The sequence below is a fragment of the Chenopodium quinoa genome, unplaced genomic scaffold, assembly GCF_001683475.1.
Source record: "Chenopodium quinoa cultivar QQ74 unplaced genomic scaffold, ASM168347v1, whole genome shotgun sequence".
In the NCBI taxonomy this organism is placed as follows: Eukaryota; Viridiplantae; Streptophyta; class Magnoliopsida; order Caryophyllales; family Amaranthaceae; genus Chenopodium; species Chenopodium quinoa.
In genome coordinates this window covers 2,645,746-2,673,710 of record NW_018744092.1, presented here as the reverse complement: position 1 = coordinate 2,673,710, position 27,965 = coordinate 2,645,746, and the positions used below count along the sequence as shown (strand labels likewise).

Sequence of the window (27,965 nt, the reverse complement as noted above, 5' to 3'; positions counted from 1 at the left end):
ATATCCCATTATTGTCGAAAACATTATTTAAACTCCGATCATTCTCTGCGTTGCATCTTTTAGTGAAATCACTTTAATTAACACAATTTAGGTCATTGTAGGAAAACCCGACATACTTTTTACAATTTTTTTTGTAGAATTAAGTTTATACTAAGGAAGTTAAACTTTCAAAATCGTTCGCCTTTTCGAAAAAGTGTGGAAAAAATAAGATTTTTATCGAGAGTCAAATGCGTCCATGATCATGATAACACTGGCCGCCACGCACGCATATTACTCGCATTATGAGCGGGTCCGAATTGGTGATTATGACACGGGGTGAAGACGGGAGACTACGAATTAGTGGATGACGTCTTTGAAACAGTCCCGTTCGACACTTCCAGTGCTTCAAAAAAATCCAAAAACAAAGACAATTCCTATTGATCTTGCCAATCTTCACACACCCTATTCACATTCAAATTTTCTCCTCCAAAATTAATGCACAAATCAATTCAAATTCTTAGTCTTTCACTTCAACCTTCATCATCATTTCAAATTCCTTGAAATTCTGAAACAATTTTACAGAAAATGTTACTGAAATTATCACTCAAACAATACACAGTACTTGCAATTCCAGTGCAACCTCCGCCATTAAAGCCAACCCACCATGGATTTTACTGTTGTAAGATCAGATCATCTGCAAATGATTCTACAGACCGTAAATTACCCTTTAAATTCCCGATTCAATGGAGGGATCCCAAGTGGAAGCTTAGTGATTTCGACCCCGGTAATTATATGAACTTTAATCTCAATTTATTTTGTTTTTTCTGTTTTTTATTAGAAAATATGAACTGGGTCTTAGATTTGCTCTGAATTGTGATTGAGTAGTTGTTAGTTTTATCATTTTGGGTTCGGAATTGCTTGTTTGATCATTCTTTTATTGATAGAATGGCAATTTGTGTGTGTTTATGTGGTTTGGTAGCATAGTAGATTAATATGATGCACTTGAAGAGAATGATTGATGCTGATTAATTTTGATTACTTCCGAAAATGTGTAAAAATGGGCAAAATTTGAGCAAGAAGAATTGGAGCTGCATGAACATGAAATTGTGAAGAATGATTTGAATGTTGGAATGTACGGGATTACAAATATGAATTACTTTTTCTTAGGGAAAAATTGAATGGGGCAATCAGTGTGGAATGAAGAGAGAGTATGAAGATTTTGGAATTTCTTACAGAATTTGCTATTGTTGATCAAATTAACATTAGCTCGAGCATTAATGTCTCTATATAGGCTTCTTAACATAGTTTAGTTTAGGAATTATCATAGCAGAAAGAAAATTCCTTTTTATCTTTTAGGATTCAATTTTTTATACAGTGTTGAAGCTTTCACTTCAATATGTTAGACGGTTTGGCATAATCTTTTTCGCTTTAATGATAGAGAGGCAATTTCCTATTGACCCTTGATCCAATATGCTATAAACTTCTACTACCTCACAATAAAAAAAGATGTGGAGGAAGTAATTAAGTCCATTACGGCATTACTTTTGAAAAGCCAAAGATTTCTCCTCATGGCAATAAGTGCCCCACATTTGGAGTATTTGGTAAGAGATAGGAACACTTTTGCTTCTCTCTTCCTCTTTTGGAGGAGGTGAATAACACACCAAATGAGCTCTTGTGTGTGTGTGTGTGTGCGCGCTTGCGTGGATAAAGTATCAAGGGGTGTGGGTCTCGGACCCTTATCTTGCTTATATTTCTTAATTTTGTTATAATCATTATAGAAGGCCGCTGACCATCTCCAATCTTCTATTTGTTATGGAAGTCTAAAGTTTTGAAGTTGAATATATCTTTTTATCTGAATGAAACCCGTGGCTACTTTAATATTAATGCTCTACAAACATGAAGACTTATAGAGCTATTTTGTCCAATGATTATGTAATGTGTGGATGTTATCAAAGATGAAGGGAAAAGGAGACTCTTGTTTGTGTGTTTTATCTGAGTGCTTATCATTTTTGTGGTAAGCTGGTGATATTGGACTTCCAGTTTTGAGCAGCATCGCTGAATTTGGTTATAGGGATATAGATAATTGTCGTATGAAGGTTTTCTCTTTGGTCATATTTAAAGTTTTGTGTCTGATAAGTATGAGGATAAATAGCTAATGATTTTCAAAAATTAGATATAGTATATTATTTTTCCTCCTTTATAAATATGGTTTTTCTTCTTTACCCAGTTTGCTCGCTTAGTCACTTGGATGGGTCCATGTGGGGCTTTGTAACCATGTTCCTCATTGTTGCATTTGGCATGCTTGTGTTCCTCGGTCCTTTATACTCCCTTTGTCTCTTAAAGCTTGTCTAATGTAGAATGCAGCCATAATAAGGGAGCGTACCTATCTTGTTGTATCCTTTTTCCCTCCTAATATTGTTTTCCCAATCCTGAACTCCTTGGACATTATTCTGGAATACTTGTCCAGCATTTTGGACGTCTTTAAAAAATGAAAACTTATCATGGTATGGGAGAAGGAAAACTTTATTCCTCTATACTAATTGGTCTCTTTTCTGCAAAATAGAAGAGGCACTTCATTCATTGAAATTGAATAAATTATATGGTTTGGTGGAATGATCTAGGGTTATTGAGCTGTGGCTGATGTTTAATTCTGACCTTTCTAGATACTGTGAAGAAAAGTTTGAATACATTGCTATCAAGAACCCAGAACTTCCTAAATGAAGCGACTTCTCTGTATGTTAAATCTGGAAAGCTTGATGACAACAATGATGTTGATCATTATGATGGTGAAAGTATACTCGTGGGAGAAATGACTCTTCAGAGTGAAATGCTTGATGGAAATCTTTCTTTAGCTGCTGTTGTTTCAATTGAACAATTCAGTCGGTAAAACACTCTCAACCTTGTACTCTTTGCATCTTATTCACTCTGCTTCCACATAAATTTCCAATTCTCTCTATATGCTTGTCCCAAATAAACTACCTATTTTCCCCTTGGGACCTACTTAATATATAACCCCCACTTTATTTCACCTAACCAGTACTAATAAACAAATTTCATACTTTGTTTTTATTCATCTTAAATTAACAGTGCCCCACAACCTAGGGACCAAGGGTCTCCTAAATTTATGTGTGAAGGGAAAATGGGAACATTATTGGGGAGAGAAAGAATACTATACTCGATGGAGTCAATTTTATGCTAATCCTATACAGTAAGATGTGCATAACGTGCCGATGAAGGAATAATGTAGAACTAAGCATTTTAGGGTATACTTTTTGGCCTTATGGGTACCTGTGGTTGGGTACAATTTACAAATTATTCTTTAGTCTGGGAACAAAATATCCATAGGCCCTTGGGTTCCCTGCACTTTAGTCGTAGTGGCATAGTGTTCAACCTGTAAAACCATTAAGCATGCTGCCAGCTTTGTTAACTTGAGGACAGAAGAGCACTGTCATCCCTTGCTAATTCAACTTTCTCTTATCATCTAAACCCCTTGGATCTTGCTACTTTTGTCTCAACTCCCTAAGAAAATATACTTTCTTTCCCTCTTTCTTATCGGTTAATGTTGCAATTTATGGAAGTTTTAGTTATTTGCATATGATTTCTCTCTCTCTCTCTCTCTCTCTTCATCTTATGGGTCTCTCTATTTACTCTTTTCTATCTCTCTCCTTTTTATATGGGTTCCTTATATTTCTTACTCCCCTACATGTTGTAATAATTAAAGAACGGAGGAAGCATAAGTGTATAACTCTATTTTTTATTATTCTACTATTTATAATTATTATTTTAATAAAGAATGTAAGTAGGAGATACATACTTCCTCTGTTCCAAAATAGATGACATGCTATTTGGCACAGATATTAAGAAGGGAGATAGAATGACAAAAGACATAAACACCCTTACCAAATGAGGCCAACCATTTTAGTTGACCTAAACCCCACCATCACTATCACTGCCACCTTCAACTACTTAGCCACCTCTAAGCGGCAAACCCACCTTTTTCTCTCCCCCTTTCATCACCTCAGTCAAGTTGCTCCCCCCAATACCATCATCTCTCCTTCGATTCTCACTCATCTTTGTCTTAGCAACCCAACACCAATTCACTCCGCATTTAAACCCAAAACCCCATCATCTTCCTCCCTACAAATCAAATCCCACCTTAACTTTCAAAAATTGATGTGGGTATACATTTTCTAGACGAATACTAGCAGTAAATATCAAAAATTTCTCCTCTAATTTCAAAAAAATAGACGTGGGTTTATTTTTTATGTTTGATGCTAAAATCTTTGATGAATTTTCTTTTTCATTGTGGATGGAAGCAGCAAAAGAGACATCGATGTTGGTGGTGATGATAGAGACTTGCTTTGATTTTGTGTTTGGGGAAAAAAAGTTGCTTTTCGTAAGTCTCAGCTCCTTGATTCAAATCTTGCCCCACCTTTCATCTCTTTCTCCACATCCACAGGAAATTGCTTCTTCAAATATGACGGGTAGGAAATAGTCTAATCTTGGCGATGAGGGGGGAAAGTCGGCAGCAAGGGAGGACTGAGAATATGGTGGTGGTGGCTGATGGGGGAGAGAGAAAATGAGCCATGGTGGTGGCTGTAACAAAGAATAGAAAGGGGGGTCAAGGAGGAGAGAGGAGAGAAAGACAATTTACCATAAAAAACTTACCCAGAATAGAAACGTGCCATCTAAAAAGAAAATTCCATAAAGGAATACATGTCATCCAATTTGGAACGGAGGAAGTATAATTTATATTAAAAGTTTCCTTAATTTTCCAAAATATTAATTAGCAACAAGAAATAAAAAAAAGCTTGCAAGTTTCTTGATCAAGTACTCAAGCTGATTAGAGTTCAATTAAGTTCATCAAGGTTTTGAGTTGAGTTTGAGCCTATATTGAGCTGGTTTGAGTCAGGTTAAGCTGTTAATTAAGTTTATCTCTAGGGATATTTTTTTTATTCTTACTATCACCAATGCACAACGTAGATTTCATTTAGTTCCTTCACATGGTTACAATCCCTTAAATTGTATTAGATACATCAAAGATAATACAGGGAATTTATAATGTGAAGTAAAAGATAATTTGAATTTCTTGCGGTCCTAATCCTAAGAAGTGTACATAAAGGATTTTCTTAAGTTAGCTTTAAGCCTTTAAGACATCTCCTATTGGTAATTTTTTTTAATTTATTGGCTAAGCATGGACATGCATCACGCAGGATGAATGGATTGACTGGGAAGAAAATGCAAAAGTTATTTGAAGCTCTTGTGCCCAAATCTGTGCACAAGGATGCCCGTAATTTGGTCGAGTATTGCTGCTTTAGGTTTTTGTCGAGGGATAATTCTGATATTCATCCTTGCCTTCAGGTTAGTGGGGCTAGGTTTTCATCTCTCTCTGTCTCTCTCTCTGCTCTTGTTTGATGTTGCGCATATTGTCAAATTTTTTTATTTAAATCCATGATTTCTGATTACTCAATAAGCTTTTGGGATCCTGGGAGGATACCTTGGTTTTCCTCATGAGTTTTGTATCATATGTCAACTGTAGATGATGCTTCTAATTACTTCCAACTCTTGACATGAGTTTTATTTTCTTGGCACCCTTATCAGAAATTTTATTGGCTAGAAAGGTCTTGAGGAGTATCCCTTGTTTATACATGTTGAGTCTTAGCTTCTCTCTCATCTCTCCTTTTAATTCCCATTGTTTACACTTCCCTTTGATTAAGGTTTCGAGCACCTCCATTGGACTTGTCTTATGAATGCTTTTTTTTCCCCTTATATCTTTGTTGCTACTTGTTGGAGTTGTTGACTGGTGAGAATTTGGAGAATAGTATTTTGATGCTCATGTTGAAGAGAGGATTGCAGATTCACAGTTGAGAGTGATATTGGTTTTGGTTGCATACTGTAGGCAGAGGAGGGAAGCTTGGTTTTGTACCATGTGATATTTTTTTTGGTGATAATTGGCAGGGGACATCCTTTAAATGCCCTGTCTCTATCTTCGAATATCGAAACAAATTTTCTTGAAATTATATTTTAGAGCAGCTCCTTTTGCAAGTTAGATGAGGTCATTTATCTTTGTGTTTTCTAGATCATATTTAAGGATCTGATTCATGTAGTGATTCTGCTGGTTTATATATGTATAATCCTTCTATAACCGCTGTAGGTTTTTTCATAGCAGTATCAAGTTTGATTGAACTTTCACAAATTGCTCGGAAGCTCAATGATTTTGTTTGGACAGCTGTGTTCTCTGGCTTTGGATTGTAAATTGTAATGGTCCCATGCAATTTGGCTTGTAAATTCATTTTCTCTACTTATCTATTGCAAAGATTGAAGAATAGATGGTTGATGTGCTTCATATCTAGGCCTAACGGAAACAGCTTCATTCCTCCGTCGCCCCACCTTTGAGGGCATTGTGGTTTTGCTAATGCTAATGTTAGCTTATGCAATTGTAGTCGATGGCTATGTGTGCTTGCTGGTTTGGAGAAATTCCAAGTCTGTTGATAGATCAAAATGCTGATCACTGTAGGGGGTGGGGTTTAATCGCTTTTAATGTTGAAGTTGGTGTAGCCTTGCATTGTTCTAATGCAAATTATTATAGTTTAAGATTCCTACTTTGTCTTGGTTTCCCATTGAGGAAGTGCAATCTTGTCCACATGTATGGCACTGTTCTGATGTTTTTATGAGTATTTCCTTTTTTGAAATCGATGACCCGCACACCTAATGCGCTCAATTCGCAAACCTCAATTGGAGATGTTTCTAGTAAATCTGTAAATCAGACTTGGAAGCTTCTTAGAAGTCTTAAACAAGTTTCCAAACTCTGATCCTTGTTGTTTGTGCATTTCTATGTTTTTTTCATGGTGTGAGAAACCAAGTTAAGGTGTAGATATATCTGCTTCCTGACATTACTTAAAAGTGTCATATTGGGAAATATTGTATAGCTTAAGTAATTGTTGTTTTCCGGTCACTCATTATTTTTGTGGTGGCTGGATAACTTGTGACTAAAACTGTCAATATGCTTCTGAATAAGTTCAATCTTACATTCCAGCAGCAACTACAAAACTAAACATAAGTATTGTTTGGGGTAAAAATACCCTAAACACGTGGTCCAATGGCCTAGTGACACGTGCATCCAGCCGTTGGTCAGCAGGGCTCCAATCCTCTGCTGACACGTTGTCCTCTAAACCCTAAAAGGGAAACCATCCCTTCCCCACTATAAATAGTGGAAGGACCCTCATTAATGGGAGGCTGGAACATTTGTTGTTCACATTGAATACTCCTCAGAAAGAAAAAACACTTACCCCGAGCAATATTAATTGCAGAATTCTCCCATTACGCGAGAAGTAACTTCTACATTACGTGCATTCTACCTCCCGTATCTTTACTAACTTGATCGTCGGAGGCGGAGCTCCTACCCCCAGGAGTCTTCGTGATTTTGCAGGCACAGGCGTCGAAGGGCATTCTTGGAATTGTAACTCTCCCGCAGGACACATCAAAAAACCCCGAAACATTTGGCGCCGTCTGTGGGGAGAGTACTTCTAAGATGACTTCTGATACTGTGTCACCGAATCAGGGCAAACGGCCTGTGGTCGAGCCTGAGGTCCAGACGGACCATGAAAGTGGAGACGAAATTGAAACATATGTGGCCCCGGATGGGTCTTTCAGAACGAAGCACCCTCGTGCTAAAGATAGAAGAGAACGGGAAATCAGCCAAGCTGCTCCCAGCCACCCAGCCGGGCAACCGGCTGGAATTGCCCAAACAGTGGAGGGCTCAGCCCCCGTTACAAGAAACGAACTCATGTCTTTCATGAATAGTTTCAAGGGTGAGATCAAGAGCCTCATCCGGTCAGCTACTCCAAAGAAGGGTCAGCCGGCCAAGAAGCCTTCTGGAAAGAAGGCGGTCAAAGAACGAGTTCCTACCCTCATCCCAAGCCAAAGGAGGGGGAGGGCTTAAGGTTTGATCCAAGCAGACTCCGTTTTCCTCAAGGGGAGCTGCGAAAGGCCATCCGGCATGTACAGCCGGATGGCTCCAAGAAAACATTCTCAGACGCCCGCACATTTCTCCAAGAGAAGCGAGGTCAGGCGTCTGCGTCGGCCTCAACGTCGACCTTCCCGGATAGTTTCCATGACGTCTCACACAGGCGTACGGGAACGAACCTTGGGAGCCAGATGGGCGAAGCTTCTGCCCGGTCTGGACCCAAAGTGATCCAGCCTGGCCTATTCGGCACACCGAATGGGTTGGGTGGATCCCCTTTTATGTCACCGGGTCTTTTCGGTGGGCAAGCGCAGCAGCCGTTCCAACCCATGGACTGGCAGCTGCGCCTGCTAAATTTGGGGGAACAGCCAACGGCGTTCTCACCAGAGATAACCCAGGCGGCACAGCCGCCTAAGATCAAGAATGTTTTGGTGGGGGCCTATGACGGCACCACCAACCCAGAAGACCATCTAATGGCCTACTCTAACCTCATGTACCTCCAGGGGTTAGATGATGCCGTCTGGTGTCGATGCTTCCCGGCTACCCTCAAGGGCATAGCCCAGCGGTGGTTTGGTAACCTACCAGCCGGTTGCATCAACAGCTTTCGAACTTTGGCGTACTTGTTTACGTCAAATTTCTCAATGAATATTCCTGCCAAAAAGACTAGCCTCGACCTAGGGGCAATACAGCAGGGCGACCGGGAGGGCCTCCGGTCATACGTCAGACGGTTCAATCTGATGAGAATTCAGATTCCAGGACTATCAGACGAAGTGGCCTATACAGACTTCTTTCGAGGTCTGAAGGATGGGTCGACCTTTAAGTTTGACCTCGTCCGGAAGAGGGTTGCTACCCTCCAAGAGGCGTTAATTGAAGCTGAAGCCTATATACAGGCGACGGAGCTTTGTGCTGTCAAGCAGCCGTCAGATTATAAAAAGTCTGACAAAAAAGAGAGCCGGCAACAACATCAGCCGGCAAGAAAGGAAGAAAAGAGAAAAGGGTCTGGGCAGCTGACCGATCAGGACAGCCGGCCCAGAAGATCAGGCGGAAGTCAGAATCGTATGCTCCCAAATACGAGTTCGCAAAAGATTGCTCCACCATCCTCCTGGAAATCAAAGACCGGATGTCTCTCGACAAACCGGCTGAAATGAAAAGCCCCGTGAATAAACGGGACAAGAGCAAGTATTGCCAATACCACGAGGATGTCGGCCACGACACCGATGGCTGCTATAGCCTCAGGCGGCTATTGGACCGTCTGGCACATGAGGGGGCCCTAAAATCCTACCTACCCAAGGCTAAGGGTAATACCCAGGCCAAGAAAGGGCAGGCGGCAAAAACCGGCCCAGCAAACTCCGAGACGGATGAAGAGACCATCTTCACAATAGCAGGCGGTTTTGCCGGAGGGGGTCCTACCATCCGGGGCACCAAAGACAACATCAGGAAGCTGGTCAACTCAGTGGATGAGGGCCAGGCGTCGAAAGACATCTTTCCTGAGGTCCTTATTTCTGAAAAGGACCGGGGCAAGGTCAGGCGACCTCATGATGACCCCATCGTCATCGAATGCAAGGTTGCCAACCAGAAGGTTGGCCGAATCCTAATAGACACCGGGAGCTCGTCTGACCTAATCAGTTATCAGTGCTTGACCAAGCTCAAGTACACATCCGGTAACATGCACCAGGCTCCTCACCCACTAGTCGGTTTTTAGGGGTGGAGTAGTGCATCCGGTCGGAAGCATAGATCTTCCGATCCGGCTGGGTGAAAAGGGGCAAGGACGCCACATGATAGTCAAGTTTTTAGTTGTGGAGGAGCTGTCCGCCTACAACATGATATTTGGCCGTCCTACCCTCAACGCATCTAAGGCTGTCATCATCCCGTCCTCATGTTGGTCAAATTTCAAAAGGATGATGGTACAGTCGGTGCCCTAAGCGGGGACCAGAAGACGGCAAGAGAGTGCTATCTCTCTGACGTCAAGACAACTATGGGTGCAGCCGGCCAGGGCGAGCCCATAGATATTGATAACTGCGACCCAGCAGTCCCGGCTCCAAGGGCAGCCGGTATGAAAAGAAAGGCGGACCAACTGGCACCCGTCAAAAAGGAGAAATAGCAATCACTAGCCGGGGAAAGGTCAGATGACCAACGACCTCAGGCTGGTGACTGCCTTGATGTCATCCTAGATGACAGCCGTCCTGAAAGAACAGTCAAGGTCGGGACGGTAGCCTTCGAACGGTTGGGAGAAGGCTTGCTCCAGCTGCTGAAGGAATTCAAAGACATCTTTGCCTTTGAAGTGGAAGAGATGCCAGGCGTCAGCCCGGATCTTGCTGTCCACAAGCTAGCCGTAGATCCCAAAAAGCAGCCGGTTAGGCAGAAAAAGAGGGATCATGGTGGAGAAAGATCTCAAGCGGCAGCGGCTGAGGTCAAAAAGCTGTTGGATGCTGGGTTCATTAGGCAATGCTACTACCCGGATTGGGTGGCAAATGTCGTTCTAGTAAAGAAGCCGAACGGTACTTGGCGGATGTGTGTGGATTACACAGATCTGAACAAAGCATGCCCAAAAGATAGCTACCCGCTTCCAAAGATTGACAGCCTAGTCGACTCAACAGCCGGCCATGCGTTAATGAGCTTTATGGATGCTTATTCCGGCTTCCATCAAATACCTCTCTGGAAGAAAGATCAGGAGAAGACGGCTTTTGTCACTGATCAGGGGTTATTCTGCTATACGGTGATGCCGTTTGGGTTGAAGAATGCACCGGCTACATTCCAGCGCATGATAAACACCGTTTTTATCAACCAGATTGGCAGGAATGTAGAGGCGTATATCGATGACATGATAGTCAAATCCAAGCTACAGACGGATCACCTAGCAGACCTGCGAGAAACCTTCACCACACTAAGGCGGCACCGGGTCATGCTTAACCCAAAGAAATGCGTATTTGGTGTTGAGTCTGGGAAGTTTCTCGGATTCTTGATTGACCAAAGAGGCATCGAAGCTAATCCGGAAAAAATACAGGCGGTAATTGACATGAAGTCTCCCCGCACTGTAAAAGAGGTCCAGAAGTTGACCGGTTGTCTGGCGGCATTGGGGAGGTTCCTCAGCCGGTCAGGTGACAAGTGCCTCTATTTCTTCCAGGCAATCAGGAAGAGGTCAAGGTTTGAATGGGGTGAAGAAGCAGAGGCGGCATTCCAGAGGCTTAAGCAGCACTTGCATTCTTTGCCAAGGCTAGTGAGCCCCCTACCCCGGGAGGTTCTGTACATGTACCTAGCCGTCTCTGATCACGCCCTTAGTGCCGTTCTCCTCGCTGAGAGAGACGGCATTCAGCTGCCGGTGTACTTCATCAGCCATGTCTTTAAAAATGCTGAGCTCCGGTACCCCATGATCGAAAAATTTGGGTTGGCCTTATTCGTAGCAGTCAAGCGGTTGAAGCCTTATTTTTTGGCACATCCGGTTGTGGTATACACAGATCAGCCGCTCAAGCGTACGATGACTGCTATAGAGTCATCCGGTAGAATGATCAAGTGGGCTGTTGAAATACAAGGCCTTGAGATAACTTTTGAACCCAGGCGGGCAGTGAAAGGTCAGGCGTTTGCCGACTTTATTGTCGAGATGACTAGGCCGGTGCACCCGGAAAACCCTGATCAGGTCTGGAAGTTATTTGTAGACGGCAGCTCTACGGTGAACGGCTGTGGTGCAGGTGTTATCTGTCATTCCCCGGAAGGGGATAAGTTTGAATATGCACTACGGTTTAAGTTCCAAGCCTCCAACAATGAGGCAGAGTATGAAGCCTGCTAGCCGGATTGCGCATGTGTAAGGCAGCCGGTGCAAGAAAGGTCGACGCCTGCTCAGATTCACAGCTGATCGTTAGCCAATACCTTGGTGACTACGAAGCCACCCATCCGGCTATGATCAAATATTTGCAGGCGGTCAAAGAGGAGGCTGGGTCCTTCGATGAATTTCATCTGCGACAGGTGCCCCGGTCTGAAAACAATCAGGCGGATGCCCTCTCAAAGTTGGCATCATCAGCCTGCGGTGATGCTCCTAGGACGGTCTTTTGGGAAGTCATTGAAAAACGAAGTATTCAGAATGATCCCATTGGAGTCTTGGACAGAACTGCTACCTGGATGGATCCCATCCGGTCCTTTTTGACGGATGGTACCTTGCCGGATGACCCTTCAGAAGCATCAGCGCTCAAGAAGCGTGCTTCAAGTTTTGTTATGCATCAAGGGGAACTCCTCCGGAAGGGATACCTGCAGCCGTTTTTGAAATGTGTAACCCCGGATAGGGGGAGAGAAGTTTTGGAAGATCTGCACGCGGGGTTTTGTGCCTCGCATATTGGCGGCAGGTCCCTGGCCAGAAGAACCAGACGGCAAGGGTACTTCTGGCCCACTCTTGAAGCGGATGCCATGGATCTAGTAAAGAGATGCGACAAGTGCCAAAAATTCGCTAAGTTGATACATCAACCGGCAACAGAACTCACGGCAATCCATAGTCCGGTTCCGTTTGCTAAATGGGGCATGGACATTTTGGGACCTTATACGCCTGCATCAGGCGGCCGCCGCTACATTCTTGTAGCAGTAGACTACTTCACCAAATGGGTTGAGGCAGAGGCGGTAAAAGGGATTAAAACGAAAGACGTGATTTCTTTCATCTGGAGAAACGTCATCACCCGGTTCGGGGTTCCAATGTCCATGGTTTTCGACAACGGACCGCAGTTCGAAACGCCTGTCCTGAAGACCTGGTTGGGAGACCAAGGAATTTCCCATTGTTTTGCATCCGTTGGCCGTCCTCAGGCAAACGGTCAAGTTGAGGCTTTTAACAAGTTGATCTCAGACGGGATAAAGAAGAAAGTAGAAAGAGCCGGTGGACTATGGGCAGAGGAATTACCTCATGTCCTTTGGGCTATCCGGACAACCGAAAAGGGGGCAACCGGTGAGACCCCATTTCTCATGACATACGGCACTGAAGCAGTTCTTCCCATTGAACATTATGAGCCTACTCTACGCATTATGTTATATGATGAGGAGGCTAACTGGGAAGCCATGCGGTTGGCATTAGACGCTCTTCCAGAGCGAAGGGGGAATGCTGCCTTGCGTCATGAGATCTACCGTCTGCGTATGACTAGAGCCTACAACAAGCGGGTTCGTAAAAGACCTTTGAAAGAAGGAGATTTTGTGCTTCGCAAAATGGAGGCAACCGGTAGGGCCAATGAACAAGGCAAATTAACCCCAAATTGGGAGGGACCCTACCGGATCTTTGAAGAAGTACGAGACGACACTTACCGCCTGGAAACTCCAGACGGAAGAAAGTTGCCTAGAACTTGGAATGTAGATAACCTCAAAAAATACTACTTCTAAGTATTGTACATCTTTTGAAAATTTTCAAATGATTAATGAGAATTACATTCAATTTTGTATACAGCCGCCATGTCTTGTGCCTACCACAAGCGGCACCAGTAACTAATTTTTTCATCCGGTGACACCCATACGGGTGAATTCATCGAAGAGAACATCTCCCATTTGGGTGGTAAATTGTTCTAAGCGATCACACAGGCGGACAAATCCGCCTGACGATCCTTCGCACCAAAAAAGGGCAGGCTAGCAACCCCAAACTTGCAGCCGGCTCACTTTTTGGAAGGACAGCCGGTACTCAATACCGCCGCCTGACTCTCTAAGAGCAGGCCTAAAAACATTTGGTCTAGGCCATAATTCATTCAGGGGTATGCTTGCAAAAGCCTAACCGGTGAATGGACATCCTAATCTGGCGTGATTCTTTTGCGAAGTCCCGACCGGTAATTCAGTATAAACCGACTGGCTCCCGAATCTAATGTTGGCACTTAGTGTATATTCGAGCTATATCATATGGATAGTCGCCTGGCTTGCAAAGACCCAGACCGCTATCCAGGGGAAATTACCCAGACGCCATCCGGTTTGGTTTTGGGTCGAAATTTCTTCGCCTAGTTTGCGAAGACCCAGACGGCAGTGTTACCGGTGGGGTCTTCTTGGCAACCCTAGTAAATTTCTTCGCCTAGTTTGCGAAGACCCAGACGGCAGTGTTACCGGTGGGGTCTTCTTGGCAACCCTAGTAAATTTCTTCGCCTAGTTTGCGAAGACCCAGACGGCAGTGTTCCCGGTGGGGTCTTCTTGGCAACCCTAGTAAATTTCTTCGCCTAGTTTGCGAAGACCCAGACGGCAGTGTTACCGGTGGGTCTTCTTGGCAACCCTAGTAAATTTCTTCGCCTAGTTTGCGAAGACCCAGACGGCAGTGTTCCCGGTGGGGTCTTCTTGGCAACCCTAGTAAATTTCTTCGCCTAGTTTGCGAAGACCCAGACGGCAGTGTTACCGGTGGGGTCTTCTTGGCAACCCTTGCAAATTTCTTCGCCTAGTTTGCGAAGACCCAGACGGCAGTGTTACCGGTGGGGTCCTCTTGGCAACCTTTGCAAATTTCTTTGCTGTTTGCAAAGACCCAAGCGGTAGTGTTACCGGCGGGGTTCTTTTGGTTATCCTCGCAGAAATATGTATAAAAAAATAACAAGAATTCTAGTATTGAAGTGCAGAAACATAAAAAGCATTCAAAAGTCGGCTCAGCCGGTGAAAATGTTAATATTCAAAATAAAAATTATTACAGCTTAGCCCATCTCATCAGGTGCTATTACAAGATAATGCAAGGCACGCAGGCCGGGAAGTAGTTGCTACTCTAGGCGAACAGTGAACCGGTCCTCTTCCGGTTGGTTCTGGGTTGGATCAGGGTGAGCGGCTGCGTCGGCTTCAGGAACAACTTCTTCCTCTTCAGCAGCCTCCGCCTGCCGTCGCGCAATCTCCTCCCTAACCCAAGCGTCATAGGGTCCGGGCCCCGGCTCATTCGCCTCCTCGGCCAGAATGGCAAGATCAGAATATTTGAAGGCGAGTTCCCAGACGGTGAAGTCCGCCTCCGGGTGGATGAGGGAAAACGCCCGTTGCATCCGGTTTGCACAGTCATGCTCATTCTCTTCAATGAGCCTCTCCTGCTCCGACTCCAAGGTGGCCTTGAAGTTCTCATTGGCAGCAGCCGCCTCTTTGCGCAGGCGCTCATTCTCTTTGGCAAGGCGGCCATTTTCAGTCTCCGCCTTGCTCAGCCGTTGGAGGGGCTCTTTCTGTTCCTCCAACTTTTTATTGGCATCATCCAGGGACGCCTGCAGTTGGTCAACTTGGTTTTTCAGCTGATCAATCTGCTGTTGGAGGGCCTTGGTCTTCTCCGCCTGTTCCATGCGTATAGATTTAGATTCTAAGCCATGCATGTACAAAGAGTAGTCAGCAACATTATGGGCGTCATCAACAGCCCGTTTGCTTCTCCTTACCTCTTCAGACTTGCGGGTATAAGCTCGTTTGAGCCCCTCTACGCGCAGCATAGCCTGCAAAAATACAGCCGGTTAATACTGCATATTTAAAAATGCACGTCGAGAAAATTACCGCATGGTTGTTGGAGCATACGTCGGCCAGGTCGACCAGCACCCGGTCGGCATTAAAGGAGTTGATCCCAGGGATCGCCTCCTTCTCGTCCCTGGGGACGGCTTTCAGCATGGCCCGGGCATATTGTGCCCCGTCCGGCCAGCGGGGAGAATTATCTGCACACGGTGAGAAACTCGCATATGCTCTGCCTATAGATTGCCGGCTGATTGGAGAATCCCCCGGGTGCGATCGAGACTGTGAATAAGACTTGACCCGCATGGGCAGGTCAAGCAGTGTAAGGTCGAAGTTACCTTGGCGGCCCGAACGGCCTTCAGAGGGACCGGTTGCGGTCCTCAATGGGATGGCAGAAAGCACATCCGCAGATCCAGGCCCGCCTGGGACCTTTATTGATTTGCCGCCGGTAGTTTGCCGGTCGGCTGTCTTCTGCACCTTGGATGTAGACTCTTGTTGGGTCGGCGGAGGCCTGACCTGTTTTTGAAGGGACCGGGGCATCTGCTTCCCGTCCTGTAAACGAGAAAAATATAAGTTATGGGATAAAAGGATTGAAATAAACGAGAAGGATCAGATGGTTATACCTTCCTCGCCGCCTAGGCAGCAAGTTTTTTCTCGAGATTGGCTTTCCGGATGTCGGCAGCCGACCTAGCCGGTGTCTTCTCGGTGGGCAGCATTTTCTTGGCTTCTTCTGCAGAGGAAGGCACACGGTTAGAATAATAAATAAGCAAGGAAATAAAAGCATCCGGTTCGAAAGAAACCGGCTGAGTTCCGAATACATACGTTTTTTAAACATGCTGCTTAGACCACAAGCGGACAAGAAGCATTCGTCCCTAAAAAATTCATGTTTGGGCACCCAGTTTCTAGGTACCCTTACTATCTCTCCGGATGAGAGGGTGTCAGGAACTAACTCAAAAAACCCGGAGTCAAGGATGGTCTCTCTATCATCCTCCGGGACAGGGGGCAGGCAGCACTTGGTCCCCAAGAGTTCTGGTTTCCGGTTGTAGATCCGGAATTCTCTGTTCTCTGCCGTAGTTGGGGCCTTAACCAAGTAGAACCGGTGCTTCCAGTCCGACCATTTGGATGGCTTGTCCAAGGTCATAAGGTATTTGGGCTGGGTGGTCAAGGTATACCAGGCTCTCCAGCCGCCTGGGCTCCTACTCAAGTAATGCATGTGGGCAAACGCCTCCCAGCCGGGGTTGAGGCCCTGCATCTCGCAGGCGGCGATATACCCTAAAATATTTACCCATGAGTTGGGGGTTAATTGCCAGAGACCTAGGCCATACCCCCTAAGTATGGCTTTTATTGTGTCGTGGAGAGGGAAGCGGACTCCGGCCACGAAGGCCGCCTCGTAGCACCCGAACCAAGCGTTCGCGTTCGGTTGTCCATCCTCCCACCATATTGTTCCCAGAGCAGCCGGGATTTTTATTGTATAGTCACCCCCCAGCGGCCGCCGTTTGATAAAATCTGGCAGCGCAGCCCGCATGAGCTCGCGGTCCTTAGAGGAGACGGCGATCATGAGAGGATCGTTCCTATTATCCCAAGAAGGTCTCTCCGCCTCCTCGCTATCCTTTAAGTAGCTGCTACTGCTACTTTGAACGTGACCGGCATCAGAGCCGGCTGGGGAGTTGGAGACCTCCTTATCAGAGCCTACCTGCTCTCTGGTCTCCTGGAGGGGAGCAGTCTCTTCGTTTAAAATGCTATCACCCGGGGTGCTAGGAGCGCCCCCGGGTGAGCCTCTCTGCTCTACCTCTCCTTGCTCTACTTCACCGCCTGAAGCTGGGACCTCAGGCGGCTGCTCACCTGAGCTCCCACTTCTGTAGTTGGGATCTCTGGCAGTAGACCGGATTCTGGCCATTGTGTCCTGCACAGACACAGAGTCGGTCGATATGGGTGTTGAAAAAGGGTTGTCCCAAAGAACAGAGGCGGCAGACCCAGTTCTAGACTCAGCCGTACTAATAAACCGGCTGAGTTCACAGCTAGGTTCCGGGTATGGGTATAAGGGGTCCATCTACTTATTTGCGAGTAAAAGACTCAAACGGAAATACATGAAAAAGCTAGAAAGAATAGAGACGGTACCTAGAAGAAAATCTGGAAATTCTTTGGGATGCTTGCGAAGACGCAGGCGGTTCAAAATCCGGCTGGGTTTCTCTGATTACCCTCTCGAAAACCTTTGGCTAGCTTGCAACGACCCAGACGGTCTGTAGACCGGTTGCTCTCAACGAATCTCAACTCCGAATGCTCTCAACTCTCAAATTGCCGGCTGCTCTCAAATTTTCAGAAATTTGGCAAAGTTTGTAAATGAGAGCTCGGGGGACATCTTCTCCTATTTATAGAATTTGTCCCAGAAGGTGAAAAGTCGTGACTCTTCGCCTTCTGCTTTTCCATCCTTCAAAAAGAATCTGAAGAGTTGTAAAAAAAAAAAAAAAAAAAAAAAAAAAAAAAAAACCTTTCACCGGCGCCACGTGGCACCCTGCCACGTCAGCACCAGCGAGGGGCAAATGTTTGGGGTAAAAATACCCTAAACACGTGGCCCAATGGCCTAGTGACACGTGGCATCCAGCCGTTGGTCAGCAGGGCTCCAATCCTCTGCTGACACGTGTCCTCTAAACCCTAAAAGGGAAACCATCCCTTCCCCACTATAAATAGTGGAAGGACCCTCATTAATGGGAGGCTGGAACATTTGTTGTTCACATTGAATACTCCTCAGAAAGAAAAACACTTACCCCGAGCAATATTAATTGCAGAATTCTCCCATTACGCGAGAAGTAACTTCTACATTACGTGCATTCTACCTCCCGTATCTTTACTAACTTGATCGTCGGAGGCGGAGCTCCTACCCCCAGGAGTCTTCGTGATTTTGCAGGCACAGGCGTCGAAGGGCATTCTTGGAATTGTAACTCTCCCGCAGGACACATCAAAAAACCCCGAAACAAGTATCATCTGTAAGGCCTATTCACAATAGCATCTGGGGCCATGAGAAGGCAGCTTCTTCAATTGTTTCAACAGAAGTTGACATCATTCAATAAATAACTCTTGTGCAGTTGTGACTCTTGTGAATGTTTCTTGGATATCCATGGGAATGTTTTCTCACAAATCCTTTCTAATTGCTTGACTTGTCTCCCTAAGTACCCTGCGTTTGCATCTGAAAGCTTCATATCCACTTGAGTGATTTCGTATTGGATGCTCATTGTGAGTAGGATCAACGTGAATGAAATGCTATAAAAGAGGAGACTGAGGCTGGCTATTCTACCTGACTTATCACACATGCTTGCTTCGCGGAGCTAGCACTGAGTCTTGCTTACGTTATTTTTATTCATTGTGAGTGAGCAAGCTATGTTTAGAGAAGGCTCTTTTTGTTGTAGAAGGAGACTTTAGTTTAACCTTCTATTTTTCAAGAATGGCTACAGATTTGGTATCTGGGGTTGGAAATAGGGAAGGATAAGAAACTGCTTTGAGGAAATGTAGTGTTGGCAATTTATGTGGATTATTTGGCTGGAGAAAACTGGTTGCATTTTTTGCGGTGCTGCTGCAAATCATGCTTATTGTGGGATAGGGTACTTTGTTGGCGTCTCTATGGGCTAAGGTGGCAGGTCTATCCCACAAATTATACAATAAGAGAGATACAAAACAAATGGCTAATGTGTAACTTAGATACCCTATTTCGTTGTGGGGACATCTTGTCCTCACTCTTCTAGCTGTAATTTTTTTTTACAAATAACTAGTGAATCAGTAAAATTCAGTTTATCTTTTCTTGGATTATGCCTACCTACAGCTTAAAACATAGGGTTGGTGATGTGTTAAGTAGCCAAGTGCTAGAATCTAACTCCTGGACCGTGACACTAAGGCCACAATTTGTAAGGACATGTAAACCTTGAGGTTTCATCTTCCTTGCACTCTTGCAGCTTAAAATATAGGGTTGGTGCTGTTAAATACTTATATACACCTATGCAGTAACATATTAACTGTCAAAAATCCTTTCTCAAGTGTAACCTCTGCTATGGAGCCAACACCGAATGAACTGTTTGTTGAATCTGGCTACTGCACTCATCGTAGGAGATTTAAAGTTGCAGCCTTTTTAAGGAGGATTTGAAGTCAGAGCTGTTGAATTTCCATCTGCAGTAACGTATTAATCATTGAAGATCGCCAAGATTGAATGAACTATATGCTGTAAGTAATATGGCTACAGGCTACAGCAGCCATCAGAGGACAAGCTGCAGCAGTCTGAGGACATATTAGCTGATGTCAGGTTATAACTTTGGGTGGCAGTTGAGCTTACTGACTTTTGTTAGAGGGTAATCTGGGAATGGGAATTTCCATGAGTGTGGGACTGTGTTATTGCCTGATGAGGTGTGTGAATTGGCATGTGTGATTCACATAAGTTCTGGAGTGTTAAATCCACACATTTGTGAAGGGAGATTTGTATTTATCTAATATGTTAGCTGATCATTGTACTGAGCTAAATATTCCAGTCTAATCAGCAGAGACATGTGGTCTCTTTGTCTCAGATATATCTTGGCCTACAATGCTGGTGTAAAGCAGGGACACCCATCCCCTACCCTGTGATTTGAAGGATTTGATATAACTCTGTAATTTTTTGCCAATCCTTCTGTTGATTACTTGATGACATAAAACAATTCCATCTGTTATTAAGCTTATCTGATCTTTCAAAATCTTTGTTGATTAATAAGTTGTTGACTTGTTTTGTCAATATATTAGTTCAAGTCCTTAAAAATCTAGTAGATACACTTTTGTGAAGATGTGGCAATCTAACATTATTGAGATTTTTGGGTTGTTTCAATGGGTATTTAACCTTGGATGAATTGCTAATTGCTTGGAATTATATTATTTATTTCTAAACTACAATTAAAAAAAAAAGAAAAGAAAAGAAAAAAAAAAGAGAATATAATGTGAGTTTGCATTTGATTATTGGTTTGATCAGGAGCTTGCCTTCCGGAGGCTGATATTCATTACTATGCTTGCTTGGGAAGAACCTCAAAGACTAGAAAATGATTCATATCCTGATGGTTCTGAAGCAGCATCTTTACAGGTTTCATTTTTGATTTACTCCTAGTCTACCTACTCTTTCATGTTTCTGCTTCTTCTACTGTTATGCTACTTGCTTCTAGGGTACTAGTCCTATATGCATGTGATGAGTGCGTAAATATTTGCAAGGATATAAAATTAGTTTTTTTTTTTCTTCATTCCATACATTCAGTAAATTAACGTGAATTAGTGCAAAAGGTATCCATTACACACTGAATGATGAGATTAACTCTAATTCATTACTTAATAAACAACAAACACTCACTAAACTTAAATCTCTTTCCCTCTCTCATCTCCGAATGCCCTAGAACTTGTTTTGTATGTAGATTTTCACACTTATCCATTGGTTTGTCTACCGCATGAGAATTGACCTGTTGATATAGTCCAGAGCATGATTGGCCGCTTTATGGCTTGTTTTTGCATGTTCAGTTGCTTTCATAATAATCTTCATGTATTTTTTTCCCTAATCAAATGTGTATCTATAGATTGGACGGTTGGCTAAAGGAAGACTTGTTTCTTGTGTAGACAAGGCTTGTCAGAGAAGAAGCCTTTGTTCGCATTGCACCCGCTATCTCCGGCGTCGCTGATCGAGCAACTGTGCATAATATCTACAAGGCTCTTTCGGGTGATAAAGGAGGAATTTCTTTCAGCGTTTGGTCCTCATACATTAATGGGCTGTTTAAGTGAGCGTTTTTTTTTTTTTTTTTTTTTTTGCACTTTGATTTGAACTCTTGAATGTGGTTGTTGTTCTGACGGGACGTTTTGAGGAAAGAGATTAACTTTTATACATCATAAGAGTCTGTTTCTCATCCTGAATTCATCACTCCAAAAAGGAAATTAATAACCCCTTTTATGATATGAATGACATTGTTGCTCTAAAAGGAAGAGATATAGGAGAATGTGGTCTTTATTTTGGTTTCTTTATCATGTACATGTATCCCTTTCATGATATGAATGACATTGTCTCTATTTCCCTTACCAGCCAATCATTAGTTACATGGTTTACAACTAAACTCCCTTTGTGGTAATTAATCAATATTTTCAATACTCTGTCTTGTGGGACTGAGGCTTATTCCTGATTATTAGTTCTATTTCTTTAGTGTCCCTACTTTTCATTTTGGCTTTTCATGATTTGTCATGTCACTGGAGATTTGTCTCATGATTGGCTTCTGTCTAATATGATGCAAATTCGATTATTTTAAATCTTACTTCGTATAAAGTTTCACTATTTGATCTCATGTAGTCTGATGTTATCTGATGGTTCGTAGTAAGTATGTGTGTGCTTATTTTTGCTGTAGAGTACACAAAGACAGGACTTCCTATAAGCCTCAATTTCCCCACACTCCATCCGAACAAGTCTTGTGTGTGGGTTTTAGCAGGAAGCAGCCAATTCTGAAATGGGAAGATAACATGGCATGGCCAGGAAAACTGACTTTGACAGAAAGAGCCCTCTATTTTGAGGTAATTTAACTTGAGTAACTATGTTTTCTGTAGGAACTATATGCAATACTTTTAGCGATGTCATAACCTGGCACAATTTAGAGTTCACCCTTAAAAGTCTTAAAACCATTTGGTATTCCTTCTATAGAACTGTTGCAATATATCTATAAGAATATATTTAAGGGAACATTGGTTTTTTAAAAAATTCATTACTTTGATTGAGAAGTACTAAGTTTGGGACATGTTATACAGAAAACATATGACAATGTTTACTGAAAGGTGTGAGTTTATGAAGAAAATTAGAATTTATTGTCAATGAAGCCCTTTACTAGTTCATCTCTTTCACCAATTAAGGCAATGGGGCTTATTTTTAGCTAGTTCACCTGAAGAGCTAGTCTTATAGAACTAATTATAAGGGGCAAGGGAAAATGTATTAAATCACTGTTTATTAAATGCGGAAGAAAGTTACAGTTATAGCCTTTCTTATGAGTTTCAGTACCTTAGTCTTTTTTTTTCATGCTTTTATCTATGATAAATTAGTAACTTAGTCTATGTTTCATTAAAAATCAGTTTCCTTTTACAAAAGTTTCCCAGACCTTTCTCTATATAACAGTATTGTTTGAAAATTCAAAATTAATATTAGCTGCTTGCATTTGTTTGGCAGCCAATTGACTTTTTTAAGAACAAAAAAGTTGAGAGATTGGATATTACTGGACACGGGGCTGAGGTGAAGCAGACTAAAGTTGGTTTATTTGGATCGGTGCTCTTTGACTCAGCTGTCTCTATTTCTTCTGGTGAAAAGAAGTAAGTGTCTCAATGTTTCTTTTACCCTGTAGCTTTGCATTATTTCTATATTAGTTTTTATTTGAACTTTGAGTATGATCTGCTTCATTTTAGCTGTGAAGTGTGAACTGGTTATCTTTATTTTCATATTGCCAGTCTGACTTAAGGAACACCACAGTGTAACCCCAGAATCAAATTTAAGCGATAATGGATGTGAGGGTTTATAGACCTCATTGAGAATCTAGCCAGTGTTACAGTGAGCCATGGTCATTTGTATGTAAAGATACAAGAGATATGTTTGTGTACAACCAGGTCTTATATATGCCAATTGTATTAATATCATTTCTTGCACTTTTCTCCAATAACTCTTTGTCCCTACACCTATATTTTTATTCATAAATACCATCTCAAAAGGCAAAATAAAAATAAAAATGCTACTCGTATTATTTCATTTATGTCCCTTTTTGCCTTCTTTCTCTTTTGCTTTTAGACCTCATCCCCCCCCCCCTCTCTCTCTCTCCCTGATGAATAAAGTGGGGCTGATAAATTATGGAGGAAATTGGAGGGGAAAGAGCGGAAACAAATGAAAGAGAAGGAAAGTAGCTTTTTTTGGGATAGCAGAACCCTTACCAATAAGGACATTTTTGTCATATGTAGGTATCATAACTTTAGAGTACATCCTATCAATGATTCAATGAGCTCTTTACAAGATGTGTTTGATGAATATCTTTTTAAATAATTAAGCTTTTGTACAATTGCTCAAATTCCTATTAGCATAGTGATCCTGGATCTTTTACATAAGGTATGATAGTGAGGCATTGCATTGTTTTTGTGTCACAGTGTTATAGCTTAGCCATACTTGTTTATTATTAGTTCACATTACACATAATGATACAAAACTGCTTTGTTTATTATGTGCGCTCTATTTTTCTTCCTGAAATTAGATATAAACCGTGGGTGTTGGAGTTTATTGATCTTGGAGGTGAAATGAGGCGAGATGTTTGGCATGCATCTATAAATGAAGTTATTGCTTTTCACAAGTTTGTGCGTGAATATGGACCCCAAGAACAGGATTCAGTTTCTCATGTTTATGGTGCTGATAAGGGAAATGAAAGAGCTAAAATAGAGGCTGTTAAAAGTATCTCTAGACTTCAATCTCTTCAGTCTATCAGGAAGCTATTGGATGAGCCTTTGAAACTTCTTCAGTTCTCATATTTGCAGTATGCTCCATATGGCGATGTTGTTTGCCAAACTCTTGCTCTTAACTATTGGGGTGGACCACTGGTTTCAAAATTTAGGAAGGTAAGAAGCTATAGTAAGAAGTCTAGGTCCCCGGATGAGGCTTATGAAGACCATGTATATGATGTAGATGGAAGTGTGTATTTGAGCCAGTGGATGAAATCTCCAACCTGGGCTTCTAATAATTCAATTTCCTTTTGGAGAAATGCACCTCTTAAGCAGGGAGTTGTGTTGAGCAAAAATATTATTGTGGGAGGTGCTTCCTTGACAGAAAGGGCAGCGAGAATATGCAGGGAAAAAAGTAAAGTTATTGAAAAAACGCAGGCCACCATTGATGCTGCTACCCTGGAAGGGATACCAAGTAACATTGACCTTTTTAAGGTCAGTCTACTTTCTTATGTGCTAAATAGTTGCTTATATTTCATCTCATATTTTACTGAACCATCTTTTACTATATTTCACTCAACATTTGTTACAGTAGAAGAAAAAAAGGATCTTATTTATGCGGAGAAGAGTAATGTTGTTCAATATGTTTTCAGGAACTTGTTCTCCCTCTAACTATTATGGCTAGAAATTTTGAAAAGCTAAGACACTGGGATAATCCATTCTTGACAATCTCGGTTCTTGGACTGGCATATGCTATCATATTCAGGTATAATATATAATTTTTTTTTTTATTACTGATAAATGGTTACAATGGTTGTATTACAGTTCTAGATTTTGTCTATTGAATTCTCCCACAAAATCCTTGTCAGAAATCTGCTAGCATATGTTTTTCCTACAACATTGATGGTAGCAGCTGGGATTATGCTGTCATTGAAGGCCTTAAGGGAGCAAGGTCGACTTGGAAGATCCTTTGGGAATGTTACAATTCGTGACCAGCCACATTCTAACACTGTTCAGCAGATCATAGCGCTTAAGAAGGCCATGCGTGATATGGAGAACTTTCTTCAAAATGTTAATGTCACACTTCTAAAAATACGTACTATTCTCCTTTCTGGTCAGCCTCAGGTATGTAATATGTATTTGAACTCTATGTACCTTTTTAAATTAGATCTGATGCTAATCAAAATGGCTTAGTGCACTTTCAGTAAATGTGTCTGTGGTTTGTTTTTCTCCATTTTTTTTAGCTATATCTTTCAGTACGAAATATAATTATGAAGGTTATATCTTTCAGTATGACATAATTATGAAGGTCAAATCATTAAACTTTGTATTCATATCAATTCACATTAATTGACTATTGGACATGGCATATTTTGCAAAATCTGTGTTTGGGTTATTATTATTTTTTTTTCCTGTTATCTCTGCTCAACTTTGTATTTTTAGCTAAGAGGTTGGGGAGTGATATTTGTGGTCGTGAACTTTCTGTACTTGCCATTCTCCCTCCCTTATTCACTTCATATTTGTTGATAACCTGCTGCTTGCGCTCTTTTTTTAGGAAACACAGTACTTGTTTGCATTTCTAGTGGCACCAGAGAGCTTAAAGATAACAGCAGTAGCTTAGTGTACAAACCTCCCACCTGAAGGGGACTCTTTTAAGTTTTATGTACAACGGCACATATCCTTGTCTCTGCCACTAAGAGATCTTTTTCTAGTAAAAAATTTATTAATTTTGCAACAATTCAATATCGCTAAACTTAGGGAGTGAATCAGAGGTTTCATGAATATTATGCCGATAGATTCATCATGAATAGATTAAGGATTAAAGAAGATTCTTTTCGTAGGGGCTCAGTGAGAGAAGGCTTATTATTCCTTTGTATAGATTTGTTTACTATGTGATAGTTATTTATTTATTTATTTATTTTGTGTAGACACGATTGCTTCTTTTGGATATTGCTTAGCATCCATCTTTATATAAATGTTCATTGATGCCTTCCTTCCAGATTACCAATGAAGTCGCACTAGTTTTGTTATCGTCTGCAACGATCCTGTTTATCGTTCCTTTTAAATACATTCTTTCCTTCTTTATATTTGATCTGTTCACTCGTGAACTTGAATTCCGGAAGGAAATGGTATTAAGGTTCAGAAAACTTCTGAAAGATCGCTGGCAAACTGTGCCTGCGGCTCCAGTGACAGTATTACCCTTTGAGAATGATCAAAACAAGGAAACCAAAGAAGAAGAGTTGCAAGAGAAATCAGAGTGAAGGTAATTCGTCTAATTCCTCAATGCATATCCTATTTTTCCCTTTCTCCCCCAATTTTGTTTTATCCCTATGTCATCAAACCTGAAAATTGTTGGTATTGACTCTTCAATTCTTCTGGTTCACATTGACGTGGCTCTTGTTAACTTCCTTGGCTTGATGAAAAAAAATTGGTCTTGCCCTTGTAAAAAGTGCCTCTATTTCATTCTTCAACCCTGATATACTACAAGGTAGCTGCTAAGCATGCTGAGTGCAATGATTTGGTCGCTAAAATAAAATAATAAACATGGTTATACATGCTTTCTGGTGTAAAGTTGGTCAATGATGAACTATAAACTTGTGTTGATTTGGCTAGCTTTTCGTGCATCCGTTGAGAACTTGGAACTTTTGATTCTAACCCTATTTTGTAAAGTTAAGCTATAGTTCATATTTTGCTTTTTGACCAAAGAGATTATCTCGATGAACAATCAAATAGATGCTCATTATGCAGTTGGATATACTGGAGCAGATGATTATGCTATGCTGGTGGATCATTATAAGCATTACTATAAACTGCAGGACAAACTTTCTCAAAAGTTGTGGAATAGTTTGCTGTCTCCTTACTTGCTCATAGAGAAGTACTCATCAGTCTTGGACTTAATTACAACTTACAATGCATACACTTCGGCAGGAAATTGATGTTTTCTATCCTGCTCAACATCAAGCTCTGATGGGAAATCAACTCTCCATCCCAACCAGTTGTGCCGCGTTTTGCTTCCTATTATGTGAGGCAATGGCCATTGGTAAGCTGAAACCCTGACGAGGCTGATATTCATTGAAGTCTGGTGTTCCCAAAGTGAACCTGCCAATATGCTGGTTTTACTCAGGTCCCTAGCATATGGGGAAAATGCCACAGATTCCATTACCAGTGGTGTCCAACAAACAGCTTGCTCGACCTCGAACCTCGGTGGCCCCATGCTGGTCTAGCAGTGAAAACTGGCAATTGTCATGGTTCCAGTACAAACTTGGACTTCTAACTTTTAACTTCATTATTCCTGGGCATAAGGTCTCTATGCAGTAGCCTACGATTGTGAAATTGCTGCATTCTGAGAGCCGTGCACCTGATTAGCATAACACCAAGTTTTTAGGACACTTGTTTCATATTGTGACAGCTTGTAAATTTTGTATATAAAATTTCCGGGACGGTAATGAAAAAGAAGCGAATGTTAAGAGATCATTACATGATTGTGAATATGTGATAGCTGTAAGCTGTTTTTGTTGGCTTCATATCCTTTTCCAGTGGTGATGCATGGTAGTGGAAAGAAGTCTTAGTGGACTTATGATGAGTTCATAGAAGTCCATGCACGGCCCATGATCCACCGGTGTTCCTCTCGTATCGTGTTAGGCTAGTCGAGCCATTTCCGTGCCATGCTTATCGGCCTCATGCCAACCTGGCCATGTCCATCTCTAATTGTTGTCTGCAAATTAATTACTACGGAGTATCACAATTTCACAAACTATTATCTGCAAATTAATTACCATCTCAAACTACTATCCTTTATCCTTAGTCATAGGGAGTAAGTGTAAGACAAATACTCCGTATAATCAAAATACTTCCTCCAATTAAAAAGTAACGTTTTTTTTTTTTTTTTGGAAGACAATTAGAAAGTCAAACTAATTGTAACATATAAGGTGTAATGGTAATTTATAGCTAATGGAAAAAAAAAAAAAAAAAAAAAAAAAAAAAAAAAAAAGTAGAATCATATGAAATCTTAATAAATTGGTATCAATACACAAGTACTTCCGTATATCTTAAAATTATCCACTTTATTATTAAATTCAATATTGATAATCAGTGACATTAATGGCTAAACCTTTTCGTTGACAATTATAAGCTATACGAATTAACTTGTATTTATTCGCTACAGTTTTTTTTACTTAAGGTGTTTGTTTGTTTGAGGTTG

The 27,965-nt window shown here is 42.0% G+C and overlaps 1 protein-coding gene across 6 annotated transcripts; it reads left to right on the top strand.

The window, feature by feature from the left end:
• Positions 1–324: 324 nt before the first annotated feature.
• Positions 325–27,241, top strand: LOC110691843. 6 transcript variants are annotated; one of them, XM_021868803.1, is made up of 12 exons: positions 325–763; positions 2,643–2,862; positions 5,193–5,340; positions 20,313–20,420; positions 20,942–21,099; positions 21,715–21,877; positions 22,521–22,660; positions 23,584–24,259; positions 24,418–24,530; positions 24,634–24,889; positions 25,765–26,027; positions 26,693–27,241. In XM_021868803.1, the coding sequence occupies exons 1-11, from the start codon at positions 565–567 to the stop codon at positions 26,023–26,025; spliced, it is 2,442 nt and encodes an 813-aa protein (XP_021724495.1). In that variant the 5' UTR covers positions 325–564; the 3' UTR covers positions 26,026–26,027; positions 26,693–27,241. The 6 variants fall into 6 exon arrangements, with proteins under 6 accessions (XP_021724495.1, XP_021724494.1, XP_021724492.1 ...); XM_021868802.1 differs by having other exon boundaries at positions 26,581–27,241; XM_021868800.1 differs by having other exon boundaries at positions 26,498–27,241.
• The last annotated feature ends 724 nt before the right edge of the window (positions 27,242–27,965 follow it).

Coding starts and splice junctions, on each gene's coding strand:
- LOC110691843 (XM_021868803.1), top strand. CDS start 565: ATGTTACTGAAATTATCACTCAAACAATACACAGTACTTGCAATTCCA. Junction 20,421..20,941: donor CTGAAGCAGCATCTTTACAG/GTTTCATTTTTG, acceptor TTTCTTGTGTAG/ACAAGGCTTGTCAGAGAAGA. Junction 24,260..24,417: donor GTAACATTGACCTTTTTAAG/GTCAGTCTACTT, acceptor ATATGTTTTCAG/GAACTTGTTCTCCCTCTAAC.